The sequence below is a fragment of the Botryllus schlosseri genome, chromosome 2, assembly GCF_051294905.1.
Source record: "Botryllus schlosseri isolate E-star chromosome 2, Bs_hap1, whole genome shotgun sequence".
Taxonomy (NCBI): Eukaryota; Metazoa; Chordata; class Ascidiacea; order Stolidobranchia; family Styelidae; genus Botryllus; species Botryllus schlosseri.
In genome coordinates, this window is record NC_137237.1 from 33,901,192 (window position 1) to 33,922,283 (window position 21,092).

Consider the following 21,092-nt stretch of genomic DNA (forward strand, 5'->3'; position numbering starts at 1 on the left):
CAACTCGGGCAAAATGATATACAGCCGCAAAGCTTCAATGTCTGGCGGATTTTCCCACAATGAAGGCAATAAAGATTCCTGTAAGTGAGATAGTAGTTCCGAAATTAACTTCGTGTGTTAGCATTTCATCAACTCGGAAAATGAATTACGAACGTCCTTCAGGTTTAAACCGTGGTATTCATCACTGGTTGCACAGTGATCGGTGGCTAAAAAAGATGAATTGATACATCTTTGTGAGCTCATGGTGCATTTCAACCGTTCAAAGATATTAGAAGGAATCACACCGGATGGTCTGACACGAGAAGCCCCGTTGTACAGTGAAGCGTCGATGCTCCAGGGTTGTCTGACCAATGTCCGAAGCAAGTCCACCGACGAATCACTCATAATCGCAAAACTCTGGTTTCCACAAGCATATATCTGCTTGATTTCACAGGGAGAATTCGATGACCTCCAAGAGCCTTCAACAATAGAAGGCACGGCAAGACATTTCAATTTCCTATTTTGACCGAGCTGACCATTTCCCCCATCACCCCACACAAAAATACTGGAAGAATCCGGGACATACACCATTGTGTGTGTATTTCCGCATGCAACTTGTGTTACAACACTTCCTATCAACACCGATACGTGTTCAGGATTCACTAAATTCCTTGAAATGTTACCGTTGCCCAGATGTCCTTTACCTGATAATCCAAAAGTGAACAGCTGTCCATCATGCGCCAGGACTGCACTGTGATAATCCCCATCAGCTACAACAGGGTTTCTCAACTTCCCTTGTATAACGGGCCGCATTTTAACCGAAGAAGACGCTGCGGGCCGCAGAAAAATATTTACATGTATTTGTGGACTACTGTCAAATTTAGGCTAATGTAGCCTATTTACTAGTTTTCAGCTGCTGCTTGTTGTGAGACTATGTAGCTTTTTGCGGCGCAAGCAAATCCCTTCATGGAGCGTGCATTGCATTCGATACCAAGTCGGTATATTCAACTTCAAACCCTTCCACCAGAAAACCGAATTCTCTGTTTCAAAGCGTGAGAGAGCATGTATGAAATTACTGTAACTTTTGCGTAACGGAGGCCATTATCACATTGAGCTCTGAGTGATATGAAAAGACGTCCGGTGATCGGGGCCATTTCTGAGCGAACCAATCAACCCTTTTTCTTTCCTTCCAAGCCTGGGGCCATGCAGCAATATTTACAGCTAGTCAGCTTTGTCAAGTTGATGTTTTTGCTGGTCCGCTCCCCACGTTTGCCCAGTATGCATTTCCTCTGCATATACGTCAACTCTGATAAAATTCAACCAGATAATTAGTCATGCAATATCGGTGGATTCGTCCGAGGCTGCGTTAAAGTAGTCTATAGACGTATACGCGGCAACGTGTTTCAGAACATGCGATAAAAGATCGAATGACATTGATGTTTCTCGTCTGGTCACGATTGAATCAGACGACTGTATCTTTGCAAGTCGTCGGGTGACGTTGTCCTTGCTACTAAGTTCTGGAAACAGCCAATATTTGCACAGAATGTTGAGGTTTTATTGAAATAACACCTTCTATAGCAGATTTCTTGGGTTTAGCGATATTCCAATCAATTTTGAACAATGCGTCTGTAACGTCGTCTGCAATCTCAACAACCGTACGCAGTGAATCTAACACTCTTGAAAAGTGTAGCCCTACTACGTAGCGGAATTCTCTCGAACTAGAGTCCAGTCGAATACCGATTCAAAACAATAACAATCTGAAGTTGAGCATATATCAAGAAACGAGAACACATTAAAGCAGTGGTTCTCAAACTATTTTAGACGCGCCCCCGATTTTGATAGGGAAAATTTAGTACCCCCTTATCGTCATGTAACAAAATGCAACCAGGAGAGAGATTCTTTTTCGCCTGCACCATCGAGATGCTTTGACGACGGAGTTGCGATACGGCAGTGAGGCCATCTAGCCTGCTACCCCGTTTTTTTCTCCTCTGCGCTATCCCTGATTGCTGAGCGCCTAGCAGGAGAGCTGCGGATACCAATTTTCGAGTCTTTGGTATGACACGGCCCAGTATCGAACCCAAAACCTACCGATCGAGCCGTCGGTCGCATAACCATTACACTATTACACTATCTCGCTCGTGATGCTAGCAACACAAACTGCTAGTTCGATGGCATGGAAAGTTACTGCTGTTGACGAGAAAAATAACTAGGAATCGGAGATAAATTAAGCCCAGCTCAAATTTTTTTCAGTTGACCACAGCTTCGCCCCCCCCCCCCACCTTCAGATGCGTTCATGCCCCAAGGGGGCGCGTCCTCCCGTTTGAGAACCACTGCTTTCAAGAATGAGTAATCAAACGAAAGAGAGACGGTGCGATAAAAGAACTAAGTATCTAAATTAATTTGTAAAAATACCGTGTAATTGCGTTTATAATGAAAGATGTCGCGGGCCGCAAAATGAACGTCTGCTGGCCGCATGCGGCCCGCGGGTTGAGAACCCCTGAGCTACAAACTTGATGGCAATAAATTTTTGCATATTCAAGGGACATGGAACATTACGATTTTTCTGATCACCAAGCCCCAGCTGACCAAAATCATTTCTGCCCCAGCAAAATACTCTTCCGGACACAGTCACACAAAAAGAATGCCATCCGCATGCTTCAACTTGAGTTACAGGTAATCCGGCTATGGATAAGACTTTGGTAGGTTTCTCAGTAGGCTCATCAATGCCGATTCCAAGTTGCCCATAAGTATTGTCACCCATTGCTTAGACAGAACCATCGTTACACAAAACCAATGTATGAGATACACCACATGATATCTGCACAGCCTGCTTACACGGGGTAAGGGGAACACTTGCTGGGACAATTACATAAGCTTCTTTCCAACCAAGTTGTCCGTATTTATTTTCACCCCATCCATATGCACGGCCATCTTTAGCAACAGCAAACATATGGCTTCCACCAGAAAAAATATCAACAATTTTGAACTTCGTCAAAGTTGCCATTTTTATACTAGTGGCTATGTCATTCGTTGGATCCTTACGGTTAAAGATAGTGACAGCGTGATCAGAGTCAAGAATACAGCAATGATTTTCACCACCAGCGAGAACCTTCATGCTTTTTAGTATATCATCATCTTGTGGTATTTCTGTAGGAGATAGAATATCTCTTCTGCGCAAATAGTATGATCCACTTGCGTTATCACCCCAAACAAACATACCGTAGCACAGTTTTCACAGTCGCAGGATCAAAAATTCACATTACTAATAAATATTTCACAGTGTCTGCAACAAGAAGAGTTGAACAAATTGAATATACCGTAACAGAAAAGTTACACAAGTATTTCATTTCAAGAAGAGATGGATATATAACAATGAGGAAATACAGTGTTCTGTGTTTCAATTTACTACACCCGAACAGCAGTTAAAGGTTTGACCATCAGAGAAATCAAGGTTCTGTCAGCCAATATCGCTATACTACATCAGATTTAAAATAAAGATTTTGGGAGTCAGAGACAGCCCATTCGTTTGAAATGATCTAGCTGCACATCATAATGTAATCGATAAAAATTCAAATTCAAATATCCTAACATTAAATACTTACTAGCAAACTCAACATTTCAGTTACAATATATTAAAACTAATAACAATGCAATAATTTGAATAAAAACACATATTGAAGGCTCACATAGTTTTTTTGGATATCCCAACTTTCACACCAAAAATTTATTCACAATTTGCAACAATCATTCATTCGTCCTTAACCAATTTGTCATTTTAAAGCATGATATTGCAAAACCAAGAACATTCAGAATGGCGTCAAATCGTATTGAAGTCTATCGGTGGAATGCTCATTTGTCATTTCTAACAATATTTCTAACATACACAGGAGTTTAGTTCCAAAACAGTATGTATAGTGAGAAAAATTACATGCAAGGGCATGGAAAAATCGATATATGCCAGAAAAGGAACGCTGTCACTAATTTTCAAGTAGGGTAACACTGGTTTCTTTCAATTTCTCAACCATATCAGAGTTCTGCTTACAAAAGTTAAAATTGAAGAAAACGAAAGCAACCAATGAATGAAATCGAAAATATGGTACACAAAAACATAGCTAAACTATAACAGATCGCACACTCTGTTTAGACTAAATAAAAACCGTCAGTCTTGATAGCAAGTTTCAATTTTGACTCCAACGCTTCCTTATGCGTATAGCGTGGCAACTCCAGAATGTATAAGCAGGTACGTGCAACTGGCAAGTAATCATTAATGTCATCATCGGGATGTTTCTTTTTCGGCCTGATTGTCAATTTGAGTCCGTTGATAGGAATTACACTAGAGCCTGTTAGGAAACGCACAAAATCTCTTTTTTCATTCCTTGTCAAAGAGTGCAACACTTCCCAGAACCAGTGAATTACTTCGTCTTTTTTGTAATATCCGCAATCATAAACTGTCACTTTTTGTAATTCTTTCCAATCGTAGTTTTGCAAACCAGTTAGCATATCCCTCAGTTCCTCCGGGCGGATAAAACTGAACATTTTTTCACAACAGACGCGCAGGAATCCACTCTGAAAATATTCAAATTGAACCTCGACAGAATTGTGCAAAACGTGGTTCAAATAAGCATCGATGTATTCGTGGCGATTATCTCCAGTAACCGGGATGTTCTCTCCATTTTCTATCAGTTCTGTGGATTCATTGATTGCAAAATAAAGCATATATTCTTCGACAGTGGAGCCGTCTTCTTCATCTGCCAGTTTCTGTAGATTACGGGCCACATTTGGCTGGAATTCTTTCAAGTCAGCCAGTGTCGGCTGTACTCCGAGAAGCTTTTTGTAGAACGCCAGTGGAAAGTTGATGTCAATGGTTGCACTGTGATATAGCGCAAGACCGAAAAGTATTCCTATTTTATGGTATCTGTGGTCTGGTACAAGGTTACCATCACTGAACCATAAAAGATTTGAATCCTCATTTGTTATAAACATTTTAAACTCTGGTTTAACGACATCTTGAAACAAAAGCATGAAAAATTCCTTACGCAGACCGCCGTAATCTTGGCCTTCCTCTCCGTCAAAGTTAACATATAATGGAAGTTTCAATTTTCTTTCATCACGGATCGCACGTATTGCATCAACTAAAGGCCTTTGACGATGTGCAGTGATCACTAAGACCGGGTTTTCATTCTGTTCGCGAGCATGTCTGTACGATTCATCCATTTTAATTCCTGCATCTCTATTGAACAGATTGCATTTTGCAATCAAATCATATACGAAGGGATAGTGCGAAAGGGTATGATCTTGATTTGCAGATATCGTACGTTGAAGTGGCATTAATTCGCTTAATTGTGGAATGTAGAACTTTCTGAAATCCACTATATTCACAGTGTTGTTCACATCATACAACTTCTGCAAGAAGTTGAGTAGTAGAGTGATTTTTTCTGTTTTAACGTCTGATGCAAGGTTTCTTTTCAGAGTCGAAACAATGCATTCTTGACAAATCCGTATAGGTGTCATAAATGAGTCTGAATTAAGCGACTGATACCATTTATCCAAGATCTTTGAGGGACCTTCAGCCAAATCCAGTAATTTGGCAACAAACGGAAGCAAAAGGCTATCATGATAATCCGAGATACAAAATATTTTAAATTCCGGAATTATAAGATATAGCCGAAGTGCTTCAACATCGCAAGGATTTGGGTGTAAAGAAGGCAGCAAGAACTGTGTTAAACTTGACTCAATCATTTCGATCACACGTTTGTTTTTCTGTTCCATCAACATTGCAAATAATTTTCTGGCTTGCATCAAGTCTACATTGGCATATTCTGTGCTAGTGGGGTGTTTTGCGTTTTCCAAAAATGATGAATTGAAACAGCTTTGTGAGCTCATGGTGCATTCCAACCATTGAGTGACAGCAACTGGAATTCGCCGCGATGGACTCATTTTAGAGATACGGTGACAATGTGAAATATCAATGCTGCAAGGTTGACTGTGCACGGCCAGATTTCGGTAGTCCACTGATGAAGCACCTGTCATCACACAACACTGATTTCCACAAGCATATATCTGCTTGACTTTACATACAGATTCCAAAGATTTCCAAGGACCATCAATAATAGCAGGCGTGTTAAGATACTCAAACGTCATACGTAGACCGAGTTGTCCTTTTTCGCCATCACCCCACACAAAAATATTGGCAGAATCAGGAACATACGCCATTGTGTGCGTTTTTCCACATGCAATTTGTGTCACAACACTCCCTATCAACTCAGATACTCGTTCAGGTTCCACGACAGGATCTAGAGATCTACCGTTGCCAAGTTGTCCTTTACTTGATGATCCAAAAGTGAACAACTGCCCATCATGTGTCAAGAGTGCGCTATGATAATCCCCTCCTGCTACAAACTTCACAGCAAGTGATTCTGGCATATGTAACGGACATGGAACATTCCGATTATTTCGATCACCAAGCCCAAGCTGGCCAAAGTCATTTCTGCCCCAACAAAACATTCTTCCAGACACAGTCATGCAAAAAGAGTGCCATCCACACGCTGCAATTTGAGTCACTGGCACGCCGTTCAACAATGAGACTTTAGACGGTTCCGGCATACCTTCATAGGTCGACACACCGAGTTGTCCATAGGAATTGTCACCGAAGGAATAGATAGAACCATCGCTCAACAAAACCAATGTGTGTGATATGCCACAGGAAATCTGAACAACTTGCCGATCCTGTGGAAGGGGTACACTTTTTGGAATGCTTACATAGCTTTCTGAACCATCTTTCCAACCAAGTTGTCCGTGATTATTTCGGCCCCAACCAAATACACTGCCATCGTTAGTGACAGCAAACATATGGTATCCGCCAGAAAAGATGTCGGTGATATTCAATTCCTTCAACCATGTCATTTTCTCAATGTTTGAGATGTCATTTTTAGGGTCATCGTTGTAAAACAAAGTGACTGTGCCATTGGTACTGAGGACACAGCAGTGGGATTCACCACCAGCAAGTACCTTCACATTCTCAGTGTATTCATCAGGTAGTTCAACGGGAGATAAAATATCTCTCCCATATCCATAGTAGCATCCAATCGTACTGTCGCCCCAGGCAAACATGACATCAATTTTGCAATCGGGATTGAATTAAAAATTAAGACAGCATAATCCAACCATAGCTATTCTAGTTCACTATCACCTGTAAAAAAGAAAGTCGAATTACTTGAATTTATCCAAGAAGAAGAATTAAAATATCGCATCTAACACTTTAGCATAGGTCAGATGTCCGCAAATACCATTTGGCGTGACCCAAAAATCATCTTTAGATTTGCACAACAGAAGCGTCATGTCAGCATGAAATATAGTGAAAAATACAGTGTGATCAAAGCATCAGTTGTCATTTTCTTGCACATACTAGTGCAAAATATGGCTGGCAGCCAAAAAAGTAGGTGTTTGAGCAATTGAACAATGCTTGAGCAGTTTAGATGACAATTTCACTCTTAAAAATGACTTCCAAACATAAATATTTTCATTACAATTGAATAGTATATTCATATTGAAAAAAACCCGAAAATTTTCGGCTGACACTCGTCAGCAACTAGTAGAGAATTGGAAAGAACATTGTACATCAACAATCGTATCACAAAATATGACGTCACCAGCATGAAAGAGAGAGCGTTCAATGTACTATTTTTAGGTGGTACACAACTCCTTTTGTTGACAGAGTTTGGGTTGGTGTATTTTGATTAAAGTCGACTCCAAGGCACACAAACGGAAGTGTGAACAGCCCCTCCCAACGAGGCGAAATCTGTCATCTCGATAATTATTCGCACAAATCGGATAATCTAACAGATGTTTGCCTATGGCAGAATTATTTGCCTTTGATCGGTTAGCATCAGGCTTGAGCGGATGAGTTAAGGGTGAGCCTTTCACAGAGCCTGGTGCACTTGTTCTGATAAATCTAGGGACATGCTGGTTTATGCGTTACTGCAGACGCTTTGACGTTCTTCCCACGTGGCCACAATCACACTGGCACTTATATTCGTACACTACATTACTTAGTTGAAGTGCAGTACAATGAGGTCATGCTAATGTATCTAAAATTCTCTTTGGCTTAGACTAGAATATCCTGTAGCCTGAATTTGTGCGATGATCCACTATTTGCGGATTCCTGACCTAGACAAGGGATAACTGAATCATGGCTGATCACAAATCGCAGAGTAATACGAAGGTGATATATGCGAGTTCAAGTCCCTGCTGCACGCCTACAGTGGAATAGTGTTCTATACATCTGACACATGATATGACAATAGCAACATACCATATTTCAGATGCATGGAGGAAAAAAGGAAATAAAACGTTCGGTAAAAGGCCTTCAAACTATACATTTGATTGATCAAACAGCGACTGTGCAAACAATGGATTGACTAACTACAACATCCCACATGGCCAATCTTGCTGTATATTCAGCGCCTTGAAAAGCCCAGAGGAAGAGAGAGCCAAACTCTGGAAAGACGGCAGCAAAAGATCAGAAAAAGACTGCAAAGACATTGATGTTAATGCAATTACCGTGCTGGGCGCAAATGACCAAGTTGTTAAAAGCGCTAATTATGTCAATAAAACTACAAACATCGTCCCTGAGTTAGATGTTGACATATCTCGATATGCGGTGAGTACAAGTCACTAAATAGCAACTTGAATCAGCATCTATTGCTAATGCACAATTCCATCATTGCAATTTCCATACCATCACAAAAGTATTACTGCAAAAAAAAATCATTATTTCTAACATGATAATCATCATTTAAAAACATTGCCTGACTGCGATGCCATGAAAAGTCAGAGCGGAACGGTTTCACGGATCAAACACTCATATTCGCCTGCAATAGCAAGACACTGAGTTAAGATGTTAATTATGTAAACTTGAGAATTTTGCATATAGAAGTGTCAAGCTCACGAAAAAAAGATATAAGAGCATGTATGAGTATTGAGTACACAGCACACGATGCCAAGTCAATATGGCAGGGATAGAACTTTTAGCACAGAATAACATTAATCAATTACTACTGTCTCATTGAAGTGCTATTTTCACTCGTGGAAATGAAATGGAGCCAATTGTGGGATACATATTAAAATTTGCACATGAGACGGTGCTAATCTAGCCTATGCTACATAAAAGCCATCTGTCTTGATAGCAAGTTTTAACTTTGATTCCAAAGCTTCTTTGCGAGTGTACCGTGGCAAATCCAGTACATTGAAGCAGGTATGAGCAACTGGTAGGTAATCATTAATATTTTCATTGCCATCCTTCATTTTTGGCTTGATGACCAGTTTTAATCCAGTGATGGGGATTTTACTGGTGCCAGTTAAGAAGCGAACAAACGCCTTCTTGTCCTCGGCTGTCAACGAATGGAACACCTGCCAAAACCATATGATTACTTTTGCTTTTTTGACGTACCCGTCCGCATAAACCGTCACTTTTTCCAATTCTCGCCAGTCGTAATTTTGGTTTCCGACTACCATCTCCCTCAGCTCCTCAGGACGGAATAAATCCAAAATTCGGCCACCGCAGACCCGCAAAAATCCGTTTTTAAAACATTTAAATTGAGACCAAACTGACTTATCAAATATGTGTTCCACATAAGCAGTTATGTATACGTCACGATTTTTGACAGTAACCGGGATGTTCTCTCCATTTTCGATAAGTTCCTTGGACTCAGAAATTGTAAAATCAAGCCCAAATACTTCTTCTACTGTTGAATTATCATCTTCTTCAAAATCTCCAAGTTGCTGCAAACTACTACCCAGTATTGGATCTAGTTCAAGCAAGTCTGACAGAATCGTTTCCATTCCTAGAAGCTTCTTATATAACGCCAGTGGGAAGTTGATGTCGACTATTGTGCCATGGTACACAGCAAGGCCACAGAGTAGTCCTACCAAATCGTACATATCATCTGTTCCAAGGCAATCATCATTGAACCACAAAAGATTTGAGTCCTCAAACTGGCGAAACATGCCGTACTTGGGATTTAATATTTCCCTCACGAGAAGCATAAAAAACTCTTTTTGCACACCACCATAATCCTGGCCTTCCTCCCCAACAAACCTAACATATAAAGGACGCTTCAAGTTTCCTGCGTCTCGCAATTTGCTAATTGCGTCTTCTAGCAGTCTCTCACGTCTTATATCAATTACTAAACCCGGATTTGTAACAGTATTCCCTCTTCCAGATAACATGGCCAAAAAATTTTGTTGACATGTACTCAAGACTGCTTCCTCCCTTTGAATGTCAGTGTCAACTTTTAGGAGAATGACTTTCAGTTTCAAATCGTAGACAAAAGGATAACGAGAGAAACAGAATTCCCTCTTTATGTTCAGTGCCCACTGTAGGGGAAGCAAATCATTTAATTGCGGTATGTAGAATTTTCGAAAATCTACAATGCTTGCAGTACTGTTGACACGGTACATCTTTTCCATGAACTTCAAAAGAATTGCAATTTTCTCTAATTTAAGATCTGGTTGTAGGTCTCTTTTCAGAGTTGAGGCAATGCATTCTTGACACATCTGCACGGGCGACAGGAATAAGTCAGAATCAAGCGTCCGGTACCATTGTTCCAAAATGTAAGAAGGTTTCTCCGCAAGATTCAAAAGCTTTTCCACAAATGGAAGCAAAATACTGTCATGATATTCAGGGATACGAAAGATTTCGCATTCCGGCAATAGAAGATATATTCGTAGTGTCTCAATAGAATGAGGATTCGGCAGCAGAGACGGCAGCAAAACCTGGCTCAAATGGGTTTCAATAATTTGCAGCAGTTGCTCATTTTTCTGCTCCATCAACATTGAAAAGAACTTCCTGGCTTGCATGAGGTTTAGACCATGATATTCGTCGCCGGTGGTGTGATGATTCTTGGCCAGAAAAGAAGAATTGAAACAGCTTTGCGAACGCATCGTGCAGTCTAGCCATTGTGTGAATGTAGCTGGAAGTTGTCGTGATGGGCTTATCTGAGAAGCCTGATGGCATCTTGAGGTGTCAATGGTCCAAGGTTGTCTGTGCAACACTGGAATTTCAAAGCTCCTCAACGAATCACCAGTTATTGCCAGACTCTGATTTCCACAAGCAGAAATCTGTATGATTTTATAGGAAGAATTTGATGACTTCCAAAGCCCATCGACAATAGTAGGCACATCAAGATATTCCAATTTCCTCTTTTGACCGAGCTGCCCTTTTTTGCCATCACCCCATACAAAAATATTGGCGGAATCAGGAACGTATGCCATTGTGTGCATTTTTCCACATGCAATTTGTGTTACAACACTCCCTATCAACTCAGACACTCGCTCAGGTACCACAACAGGTTCCAAAACTCTACCGTTGCCAAGTTGTCCTTTACTTGACGATCCGAAAGTGAACAACTGGCCATCATGGCTCAGGACTGCACTGTGATAATGCCCACCGGCTGCAAACGTCACTGCCAGTGATCCTGGCATATGTAAGGGACATGGAACGTTACGATTATTCCGATCACCCAGTCCAAGCTGGCCAAAGTCATTTCTGCCCCAACAAAACACTGTTCCAGACACAGTTACACAAAAAGAGTGCCATCCACACGCTACAATTTGTGCAATTGGTAAGCCAGTCAACAATGAGACTTCACTAGGTTCTGATGTAGGCTCGTAAGTGGTAATACCGAGCTGTCCATAAGAATTGTCACCCATAGAATAGACAGAACCATCGTTCAACAAAACCAATGTATGTGATATGCCACAGGATATTTGCACAACTTGCTTATCCGACGGAAGGGAAACATTTCTTGGAATGCTCACATGGATTTCTGAATCATCTTTCCAACCTAACTGTCCGTAATTATTCTCGCCCCAGCCATACGCACGGCCATCATCAGCAACAGCAAACATGTGGTTTCCGCCCGCAAATACATCAACGATTTTCAACGGTTGTAAAGTCGGAACGACTTTCAAACTAGTTGCAATCTCCTGCAACAAACTGCCAGATATGTCATTCGCTGCTAATATCGGATTTTCAAAAACAGTGACGGAACCATCTTCATCGAGGACACAGCATTGATGCTCACCGATAGCCAGAACCTTCATGTTTTCAAGTATAGCATCGCCTTGAGGTAGTTCGGTAGGCAATAAAATATCTCTGCCGAGGTCATGGTATGATCCAATTGAGTTGTCGCCCCAAACAAGCATCGTCGAAATTGCCACGTTAAAATACTCAGTTGCTAAATATAGTTTGTAGCATATTGTTTTTAACCTGGGTAGTTGAAAAACAAAGGGTTAGATCAGTGGTTCCCAATGTGGGCAATATAACCAACAGTGGGTGATTTTGAGTAGCAAGGGGGCGAAAACATTAGAACGCCCTGTGAGATATATATTTAATTAACATGACCAGAAAATACACATGAATACGGCTAATTCTGCATATTTGACACGAAAAAAAGTCAATTCAGTGAAAAGTAGATGCGGAAATCGTTTTTGCGAGCACCTACTACGTATCCAGAAACCACGGAACATTTTTTAATCTACTGCCCAAAATATGAGGGCAATCGTAATTTCCTTGTTGCGAAATGTGTCAAATTAAATGATGAATTCTGCCTTAAAATTCTCCCACTGAGGACAAAATTATTGCATTCACCATTGAATTCGTATTATCCTGCATCCGCCATTTATGAATAGCCGTGACTGCTTTATTTTCCCACCGCACCGATATTTCCTCTTTTTGACCAGGATATTTTTTCGTGGTGCTGAAATGCTATTTAACAATATTATTATTATTCTATCCATTACGTACGCCATCATTGTCTGCTTTTTATTTCTTCTGTCGCATTTATTGACAGTGGTGCAAAAGATCAAAAGGTGATAAGTAGGGCAAGTTTTTGTTGCAGTTAAATCCGCGGAAAGTTGCATTTATTTATTTATTTTTGACAAAAGTTGCACTAAAAGACCATATTTTGCTCGGTTGACTAAAAAAAAAAGGTCAATTTACCGGCTCAGCTCCCGAAATACCCGTACTTCGGTGCTGATTTATGGCGTTTCAGTCGAATTTGGCTGTGTATTTCACCAAAACTGAAAATACTTGCATGAAAAATCGAAAAAGTTGCAAAATGTTGCAAAGAGTTGCATGAAAAAAATGGACAAAAGTTGCAAAAAGTTGCACTATAAGATACCTTCAAACAACTTAAAACAGCATTCTACATATCTCAAGAGTAATTAGGAAGCTGCCGGAAGCTGTAAAAAAAGTTGCAAAAGTTGCAAAAACTTGCCCTAGGGATAAGCACTAAATTTTTCTTTTAATAAACAACAGCGACAACAATGAGAACCTACTCGGAAAATGACCTTTTTTTGTCCATTCGCCAGCGATCGGAGTTATGTGAATAAATGCCCCGTTTACGTCTTCTTTTTCGGATCCGTAAATATGGGGGGAGAAAATTTATATCGAGTTTGATAAGGGGGCGATGAGACGAAAAAGGTTGGGAACCACAGGGTTAGATGATTCATTTAAAGCCATGGAATGGATCACATCCGATAATACGAATGAAGATGCAACACAAATATTCGATGGTCATCATCATCAATCAATGTCACAAGCTGATATCTCACCTGCAAATATCATAATCCAGCAACAGAAAGAGTCTGAGACAGTAGTAGAGAAATCAGCAAACACAGGCCAGATACGCCCCACAAGCTGCTTCGTAGTCATTTGCTGTGATGTTGTAGGTCTACACGTCTCGACGCCTTACCGCAGTTTCATGAAATCGTTTCAAACCATTTAAACTGAAGCAAGTGTGTCTACTTTAGTAGCCTAATTGTAAACAGTACTAACATATCTTTCAAATAACTTGTCGCAATCAGAGGGGGATCATTCTTGCCAGAAGTGGTTATTTTGGAAGTATAAAGTAGATTTTTTTTAGTTGAAGGCTACCACTTAGTCACTGGTTATGTTTTTAGGCTACTTCCACTTCAGCTTTTTCAAATTTTATTTTTTACTTTAAACAGTTTATCAAGCAATTTGAATTTGGAAAGTAAAGGTAGATATGTTTGCATTATTTTTATGAGCGAAATGCCACCGGTGATGGAATTGCCCGTACCGAAAACATAGGCTACTTCGAAATGGAATCTAGTAAATTAAGGATTAGCGACTCACCGGTTCAGAATTCTTCATGAAATGGTAGGTATATTTGATGACTGGAAAATTGACCCGAAAGTTTGATTTTTCTCATACACCAGGTTCAACTCAAGCCAGGTCATTTTGGGGCAGTGACTCACAACGAGAGACATCCCAACGCTGGTCAGTAACAAACTAGGCTACTTCTACGTTTTTTTCAAGTAGGCCTACTCTAGTGGGTTTTGCCTGCTTGCACCAACAAATAGAGTGCTTCCGCATATGTTTTTAGACTGCTGCAAATGCTACTCGAATGGTTGTAACGCAAAACTACTCACTATATCAATTTCATTTCAATCCGTATCAAAAGTGCACAAGTACGACACACGCGCGTCCTCGTCGTCCAACTACCTGATGGCAGCCAAAAAAAGATCATTGCTTCATCAAATATGCCGGACCGGATTTGTGGAACGGTATCTCACCGGCTATCCGACAGTCATCGAGCATGTCCAGAGTCCACATTTAAGTCGAAATACACACCTGTCCTTTATGTTATCTTCTTTTACTTTTTATTCAGCGTGCATGTCGACTTTTTTATATCACCTAGTCCAGGTGGGTGTCTGAATTCAAAGACTACTACTCCAAGTTGTTTCGACACCTTCTTATCTTTCATTGTATCGCAGTCTTGTGGTGTTTTGGAATGATGAAATTTTCAGCAATAAATGGAATCAAAAATTGTCATAAGAATTTTGTGATGCACTAGTAACTTTCTGGAACCTGGAATGTGTTTTTGTACAACATTGATCAACTCATTTATTCACGATTGCTATATGTCTGGGAGTCTATTGAATTTGTAGTCTCCCCACCATTGTTACTCAGAGGTGGTCACTGGTCAGAAACGAAGTACGGTAACCCATAGGCGCCGACTTTTATTTTTTTACGAGGTGGCGAAGTCTTGTGACGCCATAATTGTTCCATACCGATGACGTCATCAACGCACGTTACTACATGCCGGTGGTATGCGTGCAGCGTTAAACCATTCGCGTGACATTTTAATACTGGCATTGCACTCATTAATATCAAAACCATGCAGTTGAGATATTAAATGGAATCTTAAAACGGTACGATCATTAGAAGTGTTGAAGTGCCTGCGCTACCAGTCCGTCCTACGGAATCTGCAGTTGCATCGATGTTATTCACGCGCCATGCCCAGTGTGACTAACGAAATGCAATACGCAGTGGCCTTGCAAGTAACACACGACAACTCTCGAATACTTTAAGCAGACAATAATGATGATTACAAACGCGAAATCGCACAGCCAATCAATAATTGTCTCTTGCGGTTTCTTGCTTCGCGTTGACCAACTCGCATCGCAGCAATTGTTTGATGATTAAAACATTGGTGCATTTCCCGATTCAAGTTCGCGAAGCATTTCGGGAGTTCATCGACCAACTCGTAAATTCAATCTGCATGTCGACGGCCGCCAACGCATACTAATTGAATTACGTGTTGACGGCCGCACAAATTTCGTTCTACGGCCGCGGGTTGACCACCCTTGGGCTAGAATTAATTCCACTTTCGGACGCATGCCGCGATCTTACCAATAGAAATCCACTGTCTATATAATGCCTAATAGTTTAATATTCGATAATGTTGTTCTCGATGCGAGTACATCAGCAATCATCAAGTTTATCGCAATGTAGAAGGTTCCCTGATCAAACAAATCGAATAAAATCAGAATTTGTGGCACCCATAATCCTGTGATGCATCACGTTAATAATGAGAGGAAGACTGAAAAATGACTTTGTGTGACAATTTCGGAGTACGAATGCATCAAGTAGATAACAAGAAATATGGATGATGGCAAATAAGAAAGCGTGTAATCTAATCAGTATCGCCACGAATCGGTTTTGAGTGTGACACTGTATTGAGTGGCTTTCGTCGCGACAATTGTTTTCTCATTACTGTTCAAGCTGTATTGCTGCATCTCCCGATTAATGTCACAGGAAAAGCGAATCTGCGAAGAAATTAATTCCAATTTGCAGGCACACACCAACACACCCTCCAATTTCGCGCTCCGATTACCTATCACGAAGCTAGCTAGTTCATGAATGGTTTTGTAAACGAATATGGGCGCACATAATTTAGATTTCAGAAAAGCAGAACGCGCCTGGTCGGCAGAGGAGATCTAGGATGGTGCTTCTCAGCACACGCTAGGCGCGTAGCAAGTCGAAAAATTGGTAGGATTTGGATTTTTTTTTAATTTACCAATAAAACATCAATTCAATTAGGGGTCAAGTACAATGTACATGCGTAAATGGCGATCATATTATAACTTCGTATTGACGATTTTAGGCGTATGATAAGCTTGCCAGAGTCCGGGAGTGCTGCCAATTAGCGAGTCACTGATCTCTGGTGAACAATTAAATACGCGCGAGTATTACGCAGGCAACAGTTTCTGCAAATCAAAATGTCCGAGCTTGATTGCACCGATTTCAAACCTTTGTCGTATTTCAGAACTCGAGACATGATACACATCTTGTGGTCGTTACGTTCAAGTATTAGCGGGAATCAATTTTGCACGTTAAAGTCTGTTTGCAGCGATTTGATTTTATTCAGGTTCGCGGTGTCGCTTTTTAATCAATATGACATAAAACAATAACTAATTAGCGTAAACTAGGCCGCATTGTCTCGAAACCAGCGGGAGACAGGAACCAAAGCATGCTAGGCCCGAGACGCGATAGTTAGGCCATAGACCAGCATTCAGCAATGATATCGTTCACTCCAGGCCTATTGCATATGCTATTGTGTAGGCCAGCGATGATATCGTGCACACGAGGCCGAAGCCGCCAATGCAGATTCGATTGCGCAGTTAAGCGATGATATATAGTGTGAACTGGGCCCATTGCAGATGCGATTGTTGAAGCCTGCGGAACCAGGCAGGCTTGATCGAGACGCGATGAATCAGGCTAGCGACGATTGCCCTGCGCACGGGAATGAATGACCTAATTTCGTGACCATCTCAGCGGGAGATGATCACAGATTCTTCGCGCTAATTGACAACACGTTTCTTGCAAACCCGCCGCGCGGAACACTGATTACACAATTATTGAATTGCAACTGTTGCAATTGCAAGAGTTAGAATGATCATTTCAAAATGACGCGGTTTCGCGTTTCAAGTAGGGAAGTTCGACCCCCGAAAACCCGTGTCTACGCGCCTGGCACACGCGCGTGTCGGACTCGTAGAGGTCGCATCGATTCGCCTGATTACTAATTACTGATCACAAATCACTTGGGCGTTTGAGCATTTTGTACGAGGTGGCCGCCACCTCGTAAATATGGTCACGAGGTGACTGCGCCACCTCGTAACCTCGTAAGTCGGCGCCTATGCGGTAACCTACTTAAACTTTTTAAGGGTAGGCCTACCCGATTAGGTTATGCCTACTTCCACTACTCCCTTAAATGGTTACGCTTTCAGACTACTACTACTACTACTTGATGGTTTTTTAAGCAAAAACACTACAATAAATATTTACACTTGTGCTTTTGTAAAGTAGTAAGTAGTTTTCAGGTTGATCTGCATCTCTTCTGTGAGTGAAACAACAAAGTGAAATAGCGCTTTTAACATGATTACAAATAAGCAATGGAATATTCGTAGTGTCATTGGTCATTTTGCGTTTTCACGAAGATACGAATTTAAATTTTGAAAATAACCACCGTCCGTGGTCCGATATACGTCTTAGGCCTATTTGATTACATTTCAGATCTTTATTTCTACTTCTACTCAAGTGGTTTTGACATGTCTTTGAAATTGCTATTTATACTTACAGTTCACTAAATAGTTACGGCATTGCTCATACATCTACTTGAGTAGCAATGCCGACTATTTTGAATTTTTGATCACCTGTCTTCAGCTCAGACGTCTGTTATTACCAAGTACCATCAATCTAAATTTCCATATTGTTTTGGACTGGTTCCCGGTGTAAAGGTATAGTTAGGCAGGGTTGTAATGACTTGGGTCATGATTCGACTCGAGTCACGATTTTCTGATGACTCGAGTCATTTTTTCAAAATACGGAAATGACTCGACTCCAGTCAATCTGTGTATTGACTCGACTTGGACTCGAGTCATTGCGCATGACTCGAGCCAAGTCATTTGACTCGAGACTCATACGGCCAAGACCGACATTTCATTGTAGGGAGATTGACTATAAAAGTGAGATTGACTCGGAGCCTTGTGACTGGGTTACAACCCTGAGTTAAGGTCTGGTTAGGGGTAGAATTTAGGCACTTCTAGCCTACTTGCCGCAAACTTGGATCTACAGTACGTACTTATTCCATTATGTCATGCTACTTATTTTGTGTTTCCTTTGGCAAGTCTATTTCGACTTCATCGATTCATCCTTGGCAGACCATCAATATTTTTTGGGGTCCCACTTTGTAGCCCTTCAGTGACTTCACTCTGTCGCAGTTCGTGATCTTGACACATTGTAAAAAGATTTTAGCAATGGTATTCTGCTATGGTATTGCATTTGTGTGTCACGCCAAGCAAACATAAATCAACTAAAGTCAAATATACTAATTCGAGGAAATTAGCCTGGTCAACATTTAGCCTAGCTGAAACTATTATTTTACGACAGTAAAATGGCGACAATGTGGTAACTGATGCAATATATGAATGTGATAACAGAACACATTCATATCTAGCACTGCTACACCAGAAAACTTCAGGTTTTATTTTCAATTTACAGGCAGTATTATGCTATTATGGACAATTTGACAAAAATTATTCACCATGAAATAAAACCACATAAATTTTTATTGGCCTTCCATGAAGCCCTGCAATAGGTAGTCTACTCAACTGCTTTAATGTGGCTAAGCGGTTTGCCCGCAAACTCGTTTCACTTGAAGTTTTTCAGTTATCTTTCATGAACGAACATGACGTCTATATCGTCGCTGGAAAACCAAACTGCGCTATGTCCACTTTTGGTGATTTTGACTTTTTTGGCTCTTACCACTATTTGGACATAGATCTTTCATTTGGCCCGGGTTCCGTGTTTCTAGGTAGTTGGGATCTCTAGTGAAGTGGACATATACACATGCATTTTCAAGGTTAATTGAAAACCAAACTGGCCTATGTCCAAATTATATAGTCATAAGCCTCTTTGACCTTCCACTTGACTAGGGTATTATGTCTATTTGTGCCGGTAAGTAAACTTTTAGGAACCTGATGCCGTGTATAATATACGTAGCATCACTTTTTCTCAAGTTTCCTTTGTTAGACCATTGTAAGCTATCGACCAATCCTAACTATTGGGCTCTTCTTGAGGATGTATGTTTATGGAAGACATTCATCTCTGATGCCATTACATGTCGGAAGAAAAGTCATAGAAAAAGTGAAATTGCAAACACAAATGACAACAAAAATTACGAGTTTGTCAAGAATGTTTTCTCGGTAGGCCTACACTAAATATTTTGCAAAAAGGTATCAACTGCAATGCGAAAAATTGCTGAGACTGAGAACATTATTCCAGACAGTAGTTGTAAAAAAGGAAGGACATATAGCCTAATTGTGGTTCTAAATAACACGATGATAGGAAATGCCAATAAATTTTGCATTCAAGAAGCATTCTGCAGATGTCGAGGCCTTTTAATTATAGTGATGGGATTAACTTCAAATCGCCCCTCGGTTTACCCTAGTGTCCCTCAATTTGGAAGAACAAATCCATCTAAGTTACTGATCAAAAGTACGGCAAATGAAATATTCAAACTGGTCTAAACCAGCAGTATTTTCAAGTATAGCCTAATGACAGCGAGTCTGGGTTGATAAAGTTGCAGCTGTTCAGTTTGAAGCCATCAACCAGTACAACTGACACATTTCTTCCACAACTGTATCTGGACATGCTAGGGATTTCGGTAGACACCAAGTGCTGCCGAAACGTGACAAAAATTTAGTTCCTTGCAGCCTTTTCTTTAAAAATATTCCAGTGATATGCAATAGTGTAGAATGGCCGAATTAATTTTTTGATGATTTTGTGATTATGTCCCATAATATGTATTTTGAATACCAGGCATTGATTCCCTTCATTTGTTGTGATCATGTGTTTCAGTTTCACTCATTTCTGTCACAAAACACCTCTAAACTATATGTCTGATGCAATTATTGGTACGCTGAAGAGGTATTATGTCCAATAAAATGCTTCTTTGATTGACACTATTCGAGAACTGTACTGGCCTATGTCCATAAATGGGGCTAAAAAAGGGGGTTACTCTTATTTTAAGGAAGTAAAAATTATGTGATTTCTACACTATATGCATATGATTCAATATCCCAGGAGCACACTTCCAATGTATTGGTAGTGTGACCGTGACAACCATTGGAAATCTTCTTTTTCGATTATCTCAGTTTGTCATTTTGGGACATAGCGCAGTTTGGTTTTCCAGCGACGATATAGATTAGGGCTACCATGCATGACATACGTCCTCCTTTAAGGATTTGTTTTTGAAAATGTCCTTCTTTTTGGCAATTCGTCCTCCTTTACAGCTTTTACAGCTAAGATAATGGACAGATTCGAGTGAAAATGGGCATAAATGACGCTACATATCAAAGACGGACGTTCGAGCGGGAAATTTTTGGTTCGACCGAAAGAGACCACTGTTTTTTTAGTCAACCAACACCATTAAATTCAAGTCAGAACTATATAAATCGGGAGTCTGACTCATTTCTCATTTGGTCCTACTCCTTTCCCGATTCCAAAATATGGTAACCCTAATACAGACGTCACAGAAAAACGTCTATATATTGTTCGCTGTGCTAAATTGTCAGCAACAGTGGTTAAGATCGCACTCACATCCAATGTTTCAACGAGTCTGCGCACACTCACCAACTCACTGCGCAGACCCTTGGAGAACAGTGCGTAACAACTAAAAAAAAGGTCAGCACTAAGGATTTTTTGTTCGCAGAGACCGTGTCAGCACTGCGCATTTGCGCAGCTT

The 21,092-nt window shown here is 40.6% G+C and overlaps 2 protein-coding genes across 2 annotated transcripts; both read right to left on the reverse strand.

Annotated features, from left to right (window-relative positions):
- Positions 1 to 3,261: 3,261 nt before the first annotated feature.
- On the reverse strand, positions 3,262 to 7,135 carry LOC145458441 (putative E3 ubiquitin-protein ligase HERC3). Its single transcript, XM_080336813.1, has one exon. It carries the CDS (start codon positions 7,087 to 7,089, stop codon positions 4,120 to 4,122), a length of 2,970 nt encoding a protein of 989 aa, XP_080192939.1. The 5' UTR covers positions 7,090 to 7,135; the 3' UTR covers positions 3,262 to 4,119.
- Positions 7,136 to 7,168: 33 nt separating this feature from the next.
- On the reverse strand, positions 7,169 to 13,018 carry LOC145458433 (putative E3 ubiquitin-protein ligase HERC4). Its single transcript, XM_080336801.1, has one exon. It carries the CDS (start codon positions 12,181 to 12,183, stop codon positions 9,133 to 9,135), a length of 3,051 nt encoding a protein of 1,016 aa, XP_080192927.1. The 5' UTR covers positions 12,184 to 13,018; the 3' UTR covers positions 7,169 to 9,132.
- Between the last annotated feature and the right edge of the window lie 8,074 nt (positions 13,019 to 21,092).